Source organism: Salvelinus fontinalis, chromosome 20 (genome assembly GCF_029448725.1).
Source record: "Salvelinus fontinalis isolate EN_2023a chromosome 20, ASM2944872v1, whole genome shotgun sequence".
Classification (NCBI taxonomy): domain Eukaryota; kingdom Metazoa; phylum Chordata; class Actinopteri; order Salmoniformes; family Salmonidae; genus Salvelinus; species Salvelinus fontinalis.
In genome coordinates this window covers 25594884-25608884 of record NC_074684.1, presented here as the reverse complement: position 1 = coordinate 25608884, position 14001 = coordinate 25594884, and the positions used below count along the sequence as shown (strand labels likewise).

The window sequence follows — 14001 nt, the reverse complement described above, 5'->3', positions numbered from 1 at the left end:
TAAAACATTGACCCATCATATTGAGGTCAGAAGGAATTAACTACTGCCTTTTGATATTGTATTCATCATTGACCTCTGAACTAATTGTTGATGTGTGGATGGGAAAATAACCCATAACTGAGCTGTGTGTGTGTGTGTGTGCATGCAGGGTGAGCAGACAGCCTTACATCGGGCAGCCGTGGTGGGAAACAGTGACGTTATCTCTGCCCTCATCCAGGAAGGGTGTGCTCTGGACAGACAGGACAAGGTACATATCACACACACACAACAGCGCTCACACAGGACTGAAAGCAGAGCCCCAATGCACTCACTCACTGGCGTAGAGGGATTTTAAACCCCAACAAACTGTCAGACAGCACTAACACTATTTGACTATCTGTAGAGAAAATACTGCCTGTAATTGGCTTAAACCTCATTCATTCCCAGAGAAGGAAATAGGATCCGTCCCAAATGGCACCCTATTCCCTATGGGCCATGGTTAAAAATAGTGCACTAAAAAGGGAATAGGGTGCCATTTGGGATGTAGCGCCAGCCCCAGCCCCGTGGAAGTCCATGCAGATAGAAAGAGTGTATATTGCTACAGAGGTAACAGCCACTCTCCAGCTGCCACACCTGGTAGATCGAAAGCAAAGCCACACTGACCCTCTAAAGGAAACCAGACCCTGTGGGCCTCGACAGATAACCTCTTACATTACCTCACTACCTCCTACCTATCCTGCTATGTCAGCTATTTTGACTGAATGAAAACCAATAACAGGGTTGTCTAGTATGATAATCCAGAGGTCAGGTGGTAGATATGTAAAGCTCTTGACTGTGTTCGTTATTGCAGGACGGTAACACTGCTCTGCATGAGGTCTCGTGGCACGGCTTCAGCCAGTCTGTCAAACTGCTGGTTAAGGCCGGAGCCAACGTTCACGCAAAAAACAAGGTAAGTCTACTGCAAATACTGTAGATGTGATTGGTTATGAAACAGGCATGGTGTTACAGTAGGTCCTGTGCTGTGATAGCAGACTATTATATGACTGGAGAGCTTTTAGTGTTCAATAGGGCACACCAGGTAGCCTAATGGTTAGAGCGTTGGGCCAGTAACAGAAAGGTTGCTGGATTGAATCCCCGAGCTGACAAGGTAAAAATCCGTCGTTCTGCCCCTGAACAAAGCAGTTAACCCACTGTTCTCCGGTAGGCCGTCATTGTAAATAAGAATTTGTTGTTAACTGACTTGCCTAGTTAAATAAAATAATAATGGCCGGAATGGAGTGAATGGAATGGCATCAAACACATGGAAACAGGAATGGCATCAAACACATGGAAACCATGTGTTTCATTCTATTCCGGCCATCAACCTCCTGTGAATACAGCTGCAAATGGAAATATGTTCCAAAACGTTATCTCACTATTAAACACAACCCCTGGTGTCTGTTTGTCTGTCTGTCCATGTAGGCAGGGAACACAGCCCTCCACCTTGCTTGTCAGAATGGCCACGCTCAGAGCTCCAAGGTCCTGCTGCTGGGTGGGTCCAGGCCTGACAGCAAGAACCATGTAAGTCCTCTTCCTCTATGGTTGGCTAGTCTATGGGGCGCCGTTTGTAACCCGCTGTATTTTGTGTGAAAGATTAATTCCGTGGCACAAAATGTTGCTAGTTACCCCATAGTAGTCTTCCCATGGTATCTCTGAACCACTGCGTAGGAAATCCATGCTGACACAGAAGCCTTTCTACAGTTAACTACCACCGCAGAGCAGTTTGCATGCTTAAGTAGTCACTTAATTATGAAACTACGTACGTCTCTGTGCTCTACTCTGCACTTCAAACCTAATCTCCCCTCATGGGTGAACTGCTCTCAGTCAACAAGAACAGAGGAAGTAGCTCTCAGTACCGTTCATTTGTCCTCGAGTCACTTCCCTGTGCCATTAAAAACGCTTCTGTCTTTGATTGCTTTCCCAACATCTGTGTGAATGGAAACTGGAGCTGTGTGTGGTGGTGGTGGTCTCTCTTCATTGTGTTCCAGGTAGGTGACACGTGTCTGCATGTAGCGGCCCGCTACAACCATGTGTCCATGCTCCGCACCCTCCTGGGAGCCTTCTGCTCCGTGGCAGAGAAGAACCAGGTTAGTCTGAGCATGTGACTGACACTACTTTCACACAGAGGCCTTTACCTTGTTTTTGGGATATTTGTAGGGGTTGTGAATCCAGCTCGAGACCCTGCTGTAACACTCTCTGCTTTCTGAGAATGTCTTTTAAATGGCTTTATCATTTTTTGGTAAAATGCTATTGTGCTGCATGTACAACTACTATGTGAATGTACGTCTTTAGTAGCTTTTATTAATTTAATGTCAAATATAATTGTCATGTGAACCATATCTTTGTCAAAGGTCCTTCCCTTGATTTATCCTAACTTAGTCTTAGCATTGTGCAGTAAACCTACTGGATATATAAAATATATAGCTGTATTTAGGTTTTAATAGCACAGAGCAGGGACTTACCGTATAACATTGTTCTGTATTTGTTTGTTGATGCGTAAAAATCCAACGGAACATTCAGTATGCTAAGTCTCTCTCTCTTTCCTCTCTCTCTCTCTCTTTCCTCTCTCTCTCTCTCGCCCTCTCTCTCTCTCTTCTCTGGGCAAGGCTGGGGACACACCACTGCATGTTGCAGCTGCACTGAATCATAAGAAAACAGTGCGGCTTCTGCTGGAGGCAGGAACAGACAGCAGCATCCGCAACAACGTGAGTAAAGTGCCTCCGGGGCCCGGCCCTACTGTGTTCACTATGCTCTAGAGCAGTCAGGCACTTCTAAAGGCCCTCTTCATCTCGACTAATGTCACCGCTCTCGAGCCAGCGGTGTAGTTTTTCACTCAGTTAAAGCCACGTAGACTTTGATGAGTAATAGTATACTGTTCAAGAAACGTTTTGGCACACTGACAACTGAAATAGCTACTTGGAAATACATTTGTATATTCGTCCTCAACTCAGTGCCATATACAGTTGAATCCTTCATCCCTAACTAGGTCTGCGTCCCAAATGACAGCCTATTCTCTATATCCCTCAAACTCACCTCTGGACCGCCAAGCCAGTTCCACTGCATTTTTTCATTGTTCCCATCTAGTCAGGGACTTATTTAGACCTGTGACACCAGTTGTGTGCAATTAATTATCAGGTAGAACAGAAAACCAGCAAGCTCCAGGCCTCATAGGGAAAGAGTTGAATACCCCTGCTCTATATAGTGCACTACTTTTGACCAGAGCCCTGGTCAAAAGTAGTGCACTATAAAGGGAAAAGAGTTCCATTTGGGACACAGTCTAGGTGTTGATTGGCCTCTTGTCTGTGTGTGTGCAGGCAGGCCAGACTGCACTGGATCAGGCCAGAGAACACAACAACCCAGACGTAGCCCTTCTCCTGACCAAAGCGCCTCAGGTGAGTACAGGTTCACCTAGTCTGACAAGCAGGGGCAGCCAAGCAGTGTTTATCACCACCTCACACGCCTGCCTTATCTCGCTATATATTTATATAGAAATATAATCATGCTGCCAACTGTGTTTGGACTTGAGTTACGATACTTCAGGTGTTTATCTGACTTCATTCCTGTGGGTTGGCAGTAAAGGTGTTCCTGCATCAAGTGCAAGTATGGGCAGAGTCCTTGGGAGACTAACATAGATACCAACCATCACTGATTAACAATAAATACTTACTGATTCAACCATCACTGATTTGAATTTGATCCAGTGTAATTAGCTAGGAAAGTCGTAAAACTGACTATCCTACCGATCCTTGACTTCGGCGATATCATTTACAAAATAGCCCCCAACACTCTACTCAGAAAACTGGATGTAGTCTATCACAGTGCCATCCGTTTTGTCACCAAAGCCCCATATACTACCCATCACTGCGACCTGTATGCTCTTGTTGGCTGGCCCTCACTACATATTCGTCGTCAAACGCACTGGCTCCAGGTCATCTATAAGTCTTTGCTAGGTTAAGCCCCGCCTTATCTGAGCTCACTGGTCAACATAGCAACACCCACCCTTAGCACGAGCTTCAGCTGGTATATTTCACTGGTCATCCCCAAAGCCAACACTTCCTTTGGCCGCCTTTCCTTCCAGTTCTCTGCTGCCAATGACTGGAACAAATTGTAAAAATCACTGAAGCTGGAGTCTTATATCTCCCTCTCTAACTTTAAGCATCAGCTGTCAGAGCAGCTCACAGATCACTGTGCCTGTACACAGCCAACCATATTATTACTTTACAATTGCTAAATTGTAATTATTTTGCCTCTATGGCCTATTTATTGCCTACCTCCCTACTCTTCTACATTTGCACACACTGTACATAGCTTTTTCTATTGTGCTATTGACTGTACGTTTGTTTATGTGTAACTCTGTGTTGCTGTTTTTGTCGCACACTTTGCTTTATCTTGACCAGGTCGCAGTTGTAAATGAGAACTACCTGGTTAAATAAAGGTGAAATAAAATAAATAATAAAATAAATATAGGCTAAAGTCAATTAAATTCAGGACTGCTAACCAACCAATCAGTAAACTTGAAGCCTCAGTAAATAATACACTGGCCTTTAGTTGGTAACCTGTTCTCCCTCTGTATGTTCAGGTCCAGAGGTTTACCCGAGGTAGGAGTGTGAGGAAGAGGAGGGACAAGCTGAAGGCTGATCGCCGAGCACAGTCTGTCCCCAGGGATGACATGCTGCCCAGGAAGGTACAGTTACAGTACAGCTCCTCATCTTACTCCTACTGTCTCTGTGTGTGTCAGAATACGATAGATGCTCAGATGGTCGCCTGAAAGACACATTTTCTGTCGTTTCTCACAGGACAGTGCATCTGCTGCTGACGACACCCCCAGCAGCGACCGTGTCGCCCGCAAACATGAGGTGATTGAGGCGAGCAAGAGCACAGACAGGGAGCTCAGAGAGAAGGTTAGCTATTACCATAACCTTGTAACAACAACACATGAGAAGGTCAGCTATTACTGTAAACTTCTAACAACAACACATGAGGTCAGCTATTACCGTAACCTTCTAACAACAACACGAGAATGTCAGCTATTACCGTAAACTTCTAACAACAACAAATGAGAAATTCAGCTATTACCGTAAACTTCTAACAACAACTCGAGAAGGTCAACTATTACCGTAACCTTCTATCAACAACACATGAGAAGGTCCGCTTTTACCGTAACCTTCTAACAACGAAACATGTTTACCCAGGTGAAATATGTTATTAATATTAAACACGTGGAACATGTGATGAGCTGTGCTGTCGTGCCATTGCAGCCATCGCTCTCAGAACCCCTCCGTCGTAGAGGGAACAAACATGGAGAGAAGAGGCGGGGCAAACTGCGAGGCTCCTCCCCCCAGCCCCCACTCCCCCCACACAACTACAAGGCCTATCAGCTGTACACTCTGTACCGAGGCAAGGATGGCAAGGTCATGCAGGTAGATAGAAAAAGTACATGCACACTGTCTCTACAATGACTTATTTTGTTTGAACATTTTCATGTGATGCTATGATTTATTACGCTTACCAAATTCACTTTTAATGTAGCTTTAAAGCACTGTGAATGGAGCTACTATCGTATATTTTCTGTAATGTTGAAACCTTGTAAGAGGCTTTGCTACTATATTCTGGTATTTAGAAACATATATTTCAGTGTGAGTATTGCCCTGCGACAGGGGGTTTACTCACTCCAAACAGCCAACCCGACAGCTCGGAGGCATCTGCATAGTCCTAATGCACACTGTTGCCTTGTTTTGTATCACATTCCAATTATAAAACTGGAGGGACTTTCACCCGTCCCCAGTGAAAGTTGGCCCCTCGGTTTACTTGTACATCATGCTTCAAAAACATGTTTCGTTCTGTTAGTCTCCACTGTCAAGTGGCTCAGTGCTCATGGTTATTGTCTGTGTCCCAGGCCCCTATCAACGGCTGTCGCTGTGAGCCTCTGATCAACAAGCTGGAGAACCAGCTGGAGGCCACCAAGGAGGAGATGAAGACGGAGATCCACACGGTGCAGGACCTGATGAACAACAAGATGGGACAGCTGGACCGCAAGAACAAACATCAGGTACGGACTAGACCAGGGTGGTGTTCATTAGGGAAGGCAACGTAAAATGTTTTGCACCAAAAAGCTAAAAGGAATATTTCTTATTGAACCAGTCCAGGTAGATCAGTCCCAGTTTCAGTCCATTCCCTACCGTTTGGTGCCTAATGAACACTACCTACACCACACCAGTCTCTCAAGTCACAGCAGTGCTGGTGGATGTGGGGCAGGAAATCCATGCATGTATAATTTGTGCTGATTTTGCATAGCCTATTAATGAAATGAAGTGTAATGTTGCTAAAGTCAAAAACAGCTCTGAGCTTTTGTCACAACCGGCGTCTTGCATTAATCATGACAGCTCTGTCAGGTTCAGGCATTTAACTCTGGTTTGTGATTGTGTGGTTCTAGATCCGTGCTCTGGATAAGATGACAGTAGAGAGGGTGTCAGCGGAGAGGACAGAGTGCCAACACAGGATCAACCAGAGAGCCATGCAGGAGAGACAGGAGGGGGAAAAGAGACAGGTAATACGAACAGCAGTGTCAACTCACTCAACACAGCAGGAGAGGGTGGTCTATGCCATATCGCTTTTTCATTCGAGGTTTAGCTCAGATATTTCAACAATGCATTTACACTTACGATGAATACTATTTTACGCTAATGTTTCCTCTGTCATTAAACCCTTCATGTCTTGGCCTGCCCTTCAAGCAGGCATCAGTGGTGAACGAGCTGAAGAACTGGTGCATGGCCAAGCTCCAGAACATCGAGGTGCGCTTCGCAGGAGACCCCTGCAACACCAAGCTGCGCCGGTCCTCGTCCATGTCTGAGGGCCTGTGTGAGGTGGACCCAGGGGGACTCACCGTGCTGCCTGCTGGGGGGCCTGGGGACAGCGCCCAGTGTCTGGCCCCCCACATCACTGATGTCACCGAGGGAGACCGCAACACCGCCGCGACAGAGGACCCCTCAGCCAACCACTGCTTTGCTGTTCAGGTGGACAGCTCTCCAGGTACAGTTCAAACAGAACTCTGTGAAATAGCCAGCGCTCTGAATTACTACGCGTATGCACATGCACGAACGCACATACACAAAGAGTGGGAAATAATTTCAAGCAGATACAGGCTTGTGTAAGCGTTACGTAATCTAAGTTTATTACGTTTATTATTATTAGGTCATACCTTTAAAAAAAAAAAGTCAATAAAGATTGAATGTGGCCCAAATATAACATTTTCACAGAAATTAAAAAATTATTGTTGCCAATGGCAGGCTAATTAAAATATCATCCCAAACTATCAGACTGCATTTGAAGATTGGCAATCTCACTGGAACTAATTTGAATAATCATCAATTATTTGTGTGCCATGCTCTAAGGTTGACTTTTTAATTCTAATTCATTCCATAATTGCTTCTTGGAAATCTTCCAGACAGTGATAAACATCCCAAGCAAGCGGAGATCTCCTCCCCACCTACTGCCAAGTTCCTGTCACAGTCTCCCCAAGTAGTGCGACCCAAGGAGCGCTTGCTAGGTGCTACTGAACACCGGAGGCCATATCAGGAACTGCAGGACGTGGCGCTGCTGGAGTTGGGACCGAGCAGCAGAAGCAACAACAACCGGGCCAGCAGTCTGTCCCCAGCGACAGAGCGCCACTGTAGCAGCAGACAGGACAAGGACCTCGACAGGGAAAGAGATAGAGAACGGGAGCGGGGCAGGGACAAGGGCAAGCACCACAAGAGGCACTCCCAGGGCAGGACTAAGGCCAAGGTTGCCACGGTGGGGCAGGCCGAGGGGACTCAGACTCTGGAGGTGTTTGAGGAAAGAGCCGTGGAGAGAGGCGGAGGGGAGAGCTCCTTTGCCCAGGAAAGGGAGAACATGCACGCCCTGGAGGTGACACAGTACTTCTTTGAGGCGGTGTCGACCCAGATGGAACACTGGTATGAGAGGAAGATCCAGGAGGCCAGGTGGCAGGCGGACCAGAGGGCCCAGGCAGACAGGGCTGCCCTGCTGGAGAGGATCACCTACCTGGAGGACGAGCTACGCATGCTCAGGACTAACAGGCACGACGACAGCTAACACAGACATACCACTGCAGAGTTTAAATCAGTAGAGGCTGCTGAGGGGAGGAAGGACGGCTCATAATAATGGCTGGAATAGAGCGAATGGAATGGTATACTTATTCCACTCCATTACCACAAGCCCATCCTCCACAATTAAGGTGTCACCAACCTCCTGTGGTTTAGAGTTACACATTCAGAACGGCAAAAACCATCTGAGGTCATTACAGATGGCAACCTGGATCTAGTGGACCCACTAGTAGACTTGACCATAAATTGGCCATACATTTGTCATTGACCATGCACCTTCTCTACAGAATGTCATACATATATCTAATAATGTCATGCAACAGTAGAAAATAATCAATTTGTAATGGTAACTTATTAATGAGAAATGTTATGGCATGCCAGACAATTCAGTATAATGTTGTCTTGTTAATCATGTGTTTTGTTGTATACACCTGGGCAGCTCCTGTGTGTTGTGCTTTGTAAAACCCCAAGTAAATGTACTGCTAGTTACAATGGATCTGTCACAGTGCCATTATTGAACTGGAACACCCACACATATTGGCACATTGATAGCTTGACCTCAACATGCCAATACTCCAGTGCTTTTTATCCTGTGACGCGAAAGCCTTTTATGAGAATTATTCTGGGGGTTTGTGGAAAATGTGGGTCATTTTTAGTGACATTGTAAAAAACAAAATTCAATGAGAGAGTAGAGGAAAACGAGAGCAGACAGCTTCAGGAATAGTTTTGAGTTGGCCAGGATGCTTAACATATCAGTAGAATAAACTACTGCAAGCTTTCATATGTGACTTACAAGTGCAACAGAACTCATGAGAATACAGCCAAACTGAAAGTGTCTTAACTGAAGAGAAGTTGTGCTTTCAAAACTTTAGTACTCATCCACTTCTGCTCCAGCCCACTATTTCTTTGATGGTAAAAACTCCATAACACCCTAATGTTTATCCTCAGCAATAAAATGAGTTACTGTTAGGAAGACCACGTTGGCATGATGAAAAGTAAAATAGACTACTGTAAATGTGTTACCGTGCTCATAGGTGACACTTGTTCTGTTCATGTGAGGTCGTTGTACATTGATGTCTCTGCTGATATGAACATACATTCTGTCTAATGAAGTCAGATGGTGTGAAGTGTATTTTGTAAAAAAACGAAAGAGAAACTACAAAAATGGCACGTCTGTTTTATATTCAAGAGGTAGACGTAAAGAGCTACACAAGAGCAGACCAACATGAGCCCTGGAATACTAGTTATAACCCAGAAACCATTACAGATGGTGCTATTTCACATTATTGCAAATGGCACATCATACATGATTCTCACAGCTTTGCTCAAAAGTGAACTAGACTCAGCGATCTGGGAAAGCGTCACCACTGCTAGACATGGACATTCTAATAGCAACCAAACTGATAGGGGACTCCCCATGACATATCTCATATGGTTGTGCTCACGCCAAACAACATTCTGTATCAGACACTAGCAGTGTCAGGGATTCACGAGAAGAAAGTAGAGGAGCTGGTACAGCTAAGATTTCTTCCATGGTAAGTGTGACAAGGTCCTGATTCCTATGGCTTTGATGCTGCACATACACAGTCCATTTGAGGTATCTAACTCCGGCAGTTATACCTTAGCTACATTTGAGGCAGAATAGCAAAGTTGCTGGCATTCACTTCCAGCATGAACGGGTGGATTACCTCAGTCCCACAGTTCCAGACAGGTTTTAGTCTATTTTGAATTGACGCAGCAATACTAATGGCTCTATGTAGGCCTAAGACCTTTCTTAATGTTAGCCAATGCAAGGGATGACTGCAGCTCATCGTGGTGCATATTTGTATGTGTGATCATCATTCAGATGGCGCTCTAGGGATATGGAGAGACAATGGTTAGAAAAGGGATACAACATAAAATATGAAACACAATTTCAGACATTGGCTTTGCCATTTCTCACCTGATTTGTGGCATTTTTATTTCTCTTGAACTCATCACTCGCCCAATACCTTCACTCATCACTCGCCCAATAAGTATTTTCGGTCTCCTTCGTCTGGCACTTGTCTTATGGTCCACATCATGTTTCTGTACAGGCCCAAAACTTTCTGTCTCTGTAAAAACTGTGGAAAGAGAATAAGCACTCAAACACAAGTTACAGTAGAGGTCGCCGTACGGCTAGAGCAGTGGAAGCAAACAAGCAATCTAGCTAGCAAGTTACCTGGCTATCTGGCTAATTTATAAACAATCATATGGTATTAGCAGAGCAATATGCTGAGGTAAACAATTAATAAGTACCTTACTGTAATAGATTCCCATTCAAATGGGCAAAAATAGCTTTTTAGCATTTTTTTTTTTCTCAAGCACAAATTTTGTTAGAACTCTGGGAATGGTCTGAGTGGGGAGGGGATAACTGAGAACTAGCTGTTATTGGCAGAAAATAACTATCAGGAAATAACACTGATCACTGCTTAAATGTTAAAGGTCCCGAATAGTCATTGTGATTCCCATGTAAAATAGCCTTTTGAGGGACTAAACTATCTCCCATAATATTTTGGGGGACAGAAATGCTATTATAATTTTTTTCTCTCATGGCTAACAGGAAGTTTGAAAAGACAGGCGTGGGCGCGGAGCTTATATTCATGAGCTCGCATTGATTGACAGCTCTTTGAAACTCCTATGTCAAGAAACTTGGATGCAGTGAGCAGTGTTGCAGTAAAATCATCTCAAGCAAACTTGGTGATGCACAAAGCAACTCAAACGACATTGAAATTGTATCAATGATGTCAATGTTTTGGTCTCTCTCCAGTTTTGCATGTCTCTTGTGATGTGGTTCACAGCAGCATTGACGGATGTGCTGACTAGCTAACACCAGACACAGATGAAAGGGGAAACATATAAGTATCTTTGCCATAGATGAATAGTGTAAACTTTTAATTATATTTGCTGACAAACACCCTACAATCAAAATTTGGCACCAGTATAGTAGCTATCTAGCTAGCCCTACTGAACAAAAATATAAACGCAACATGTAAAGTGTTGGTCCCATTTTTCATGAGCTGAAATAAAAGATTCAAGAAATGATCCATCAGCACAAAATGCTTATTTCTCTCAAATGTTTTGCACAAATTTGTTTACATCCCTGTTAGTGAAAATTTCTCCTTTGCTAAGATAATCCCTCCACCTGACAGGTGTAGTATATAAAGAAGCTGATTAAACAGCATGATCATTACACAGGTGCACCTTGAGCTGGGGACAATAAAAGGCCACTCTAAAATGTGTAGTTTTGTCACACAACACAATGCCACAGATGTCTCAAGTTTTGAGGGAGCGTGCAATTGGCATGCTGAGTACAGCAATGTCCAACAGAGCTGTTGCCATAGAATTGAATGTACATTTCTCTACCATAAGCCACCTCCAACATAATTTTTGAGAATTTGGCAGTACATCTAACCAGCCTCACAACTACAGACCACGTGTAACCACACCAGCCCAGGACCTCTTCTTCACCTGCGGGATCGTCTGAGGAGCGGTGCTGAGGAGTATTTCTGTCCATAATACAGCTCTTTGTGGGGAAAAACTAATTCAGATTGGCTGGGCCTTGATCATGTGAAATCCATAGATTATGGCCTAATGAATTAATTTCAATTGACTGATTTCCTTCCATGAACTGTAACTCAGTAAAATCTTTGAAATTGTAGCATGCTGCGTTTAAATTTTTGTTCAGTATATATAAACCATGCCACTCTGCAAACACAACATTGCCTTCTCCAATGCAGGTTACAAGACAGTACTTATTTAAATTAGGTAAGAGATTATCACATATACCATTGGTGAATTAAATTGAGTTAGGGTGATGCCTTAATAACTCAGATGTATCCAAGTGTTTGATATCGAGCCGGGACCAATAACTGTTTGATAAAACTTTATGTAAAAGCAACAGTCATTTTTCATTCTTTGATCTGGGATTTAATCTAAATATCATCCAATTTCATGAAAAACCTGATTTTAACAGATCACAACCTTTACATGAAAAACATGATTTTTACTGTTCGTGACCTTTAATGTTAGCTAGCTAGCTCATGTTGCCATGGCTATTTCCCAAGGCAAGCATGATGTCAGAGAACACTACCTCGTTGGCACTACACTAACCCCATGGTTTAATGTTAATGTTACCAACATATATTTGTATGACCTGTTTTAATGTAAGTGCTGCCATGGGTAACCTTGAGCTAGCCACGATGTGGACAGTAGCAAACATGGTTGTAGTGGCAGCTCTACAGCTGATCCACTGTCTTTGGCTGGTCTGTCTTGGTTCAACATCGATGATTAACAAGATCAATGTCGCCCTCTTGTGGGGTGGAGTACTTATTGAAAATCAACATTTCTTTAGGGGCCATATTTATTTATTTATTTTATTTTTATTTCACCTTTATTTAACCAGGTAGGCTAGTTGAGAACAAGTTCTCATTTGCAACTGCGACCTGGTCAAGATAAAGCATAGCAGTGTGAACAGACAACAACACAGAGTTACACATGGAGTAAACAATAAATAAGTCAATAACATGGTAGAAAAAAAAGAGAATCTATATACAATGTGTGCAAAAGGCATGAGGTAGGCAATAAATCGAATAATTACAATTTAGCAGATTAACACTGGAGTGATAAATCATCAGATGATCATGTGCAAGAAGAGATACTGGTGTGCAAAAGAGCAGAAAAGTAAATAAATAAAAGCAGTATGGGGGTGAGGTAGGTAAATTGGGTGGGTAGTTTACAGATGGCCTATGTACAGCTGCAGCGATCGGTTAGCTGCTCGGATAGCAGATTTTTAAAGTTGTTGAGGGGGGGGGGACAAAATGGCGCCGTAGAGAGAACACTGTGTTTCAGCGAGCTCCCGTGGCATTCGTAAATTTATATTCTTTCATTAATCTCCTAGCTTGAAAAAGTGGTAGAATTGGCTAAATAAGTTATCCTGCAATGAGTCTTGACGGTTATTTCTCAAAAATCTCCGACAACATGCCCAGCAGAGCTACTAAGAACTCGACCAAAACCACCATCCCTGTAGAGGTGCAGGAGGAGCTAGCTTACGTTAGAGAAGCTAACACCGTTGCGGATCCAGGCACAATGGACCTGGTGATTCAAAAGATGACGGACAACATTACTAAAGGGATCGATGTTAAGATAAGAACGGTCTTGGAAGCAATAGCAGGCCATTCAGCTGAATTACAGAGGGTGGTCAAACGTGTCGATGAGGCGGAAGGAAGAATTGCTACAGTGGAAGCTTCAACTACATCTATGGACACTAAGATGAAAGCACTTGAAAAACAGGTGCGCGAAATGGCGGAGCACATTGACGACTTGGATAATCGAGGACGCAGATACAATATTCGTTTTGTGGGACTCCCGGGAAATTCTGAAGGAACACGTTCAGTAAATTATTTTGAGGAATGGATCCCTGACTACTTACAAATGGACACTAAGGCTGGTCGTGTGAAGCTGGACAGAGCCCATCGCTCTCAAGCACCAATACCCGGTCCCAACCAGCGCCCACGGCCAGTGGTTATAAAGTTCCACAACTTCACCGACAAGCAGCGCGTTATGGATGCGGCTAGAAACATCGGCTCTGACGGTAGTCAACGTAAAGGTCCAAAGGTCTCATTCTTCAATGATTACTCCGCAGCGGTTGTACGAAGACGCAAAGGGTTTGATGAGGCGAAGGCTCGACTCAGGAGAATGAAGATGGACTACGCACTGTTGTACCCGGCCACATTGAAGATTATGGTCAACGGATCGCCTAAGAAACTCTCCACACCTGCAGAGGCTGCTGCGTTTATTGACTCTCTCGGGTAAATAACTTTAAGCTGCGCCGCCGCAGCATTGGATAACTTTATTATCTTCT

At 44.1% G+C, this 14001-nt stretch overlaps 1 protein-coding gene across 6 annotated transcripts in view; it reads left to right on the top strand.

The window, feature by feature from the left end:
- The window catches only part of LOC129817574 (ankyrin repeat domain-containing protein 6-like), a 39224-nt gene extending 29992 nt beyond the window's left edge, over window positions 1–9232 (top strand). For 3 of the 6 annotated variants that reach the window (XM_055872971.1, XM_055872968.1, XM_055872972.1), the window contains 13 exons: window positions 149–247; window positions 830–928; window positions 1441–1539; window positions 2007–2105; window positions 2625–2723; window positions 3333–3410; window positions 4598–4702; window positions 4815–4919; window positions 5277–5438; window positions 5915–6067; window positions 6452–6565; window positions 6750–7047; window positions 7463–9232. In XM_055872971.1, the coding sequence (XP_055728946.1) occupies window positions 149–247; window positions 830–928; window positions 1441–1539; window positions 2007–2105; window positions 2625–2723; window positions 3333–3410; window positions 4598–4702; window positions 4815–4919; window positions 5277–5438; window positions 5915–6067; window positions 6452–6565; window positions 6750–7047; window positions 7463–8109 (2157 nt within the window). In that variant the 3' untranslated portion in view covers window positions 8110–9232. The remainder of the gene's footprint in view (window positions 1–148; window positions 248–829; window positions 929–1440; window positions 1540–2006; window positions 2106–2624; window positions 2724–3332; window positions 3411–4597; window positions 4703–4814; window positions 4920–5276; window positions 5439–5914; window positions 6068–6451; window positions 6566–6749; window positions 7048–7462) is intronic. The other 3 variants (XM_055872973.1, XM_055872969.1, XM_055872970.1) reach the window with 2 other exon arrangements.
- Window positions 9233–14001: the final 4769 nt, after the last annotated feature.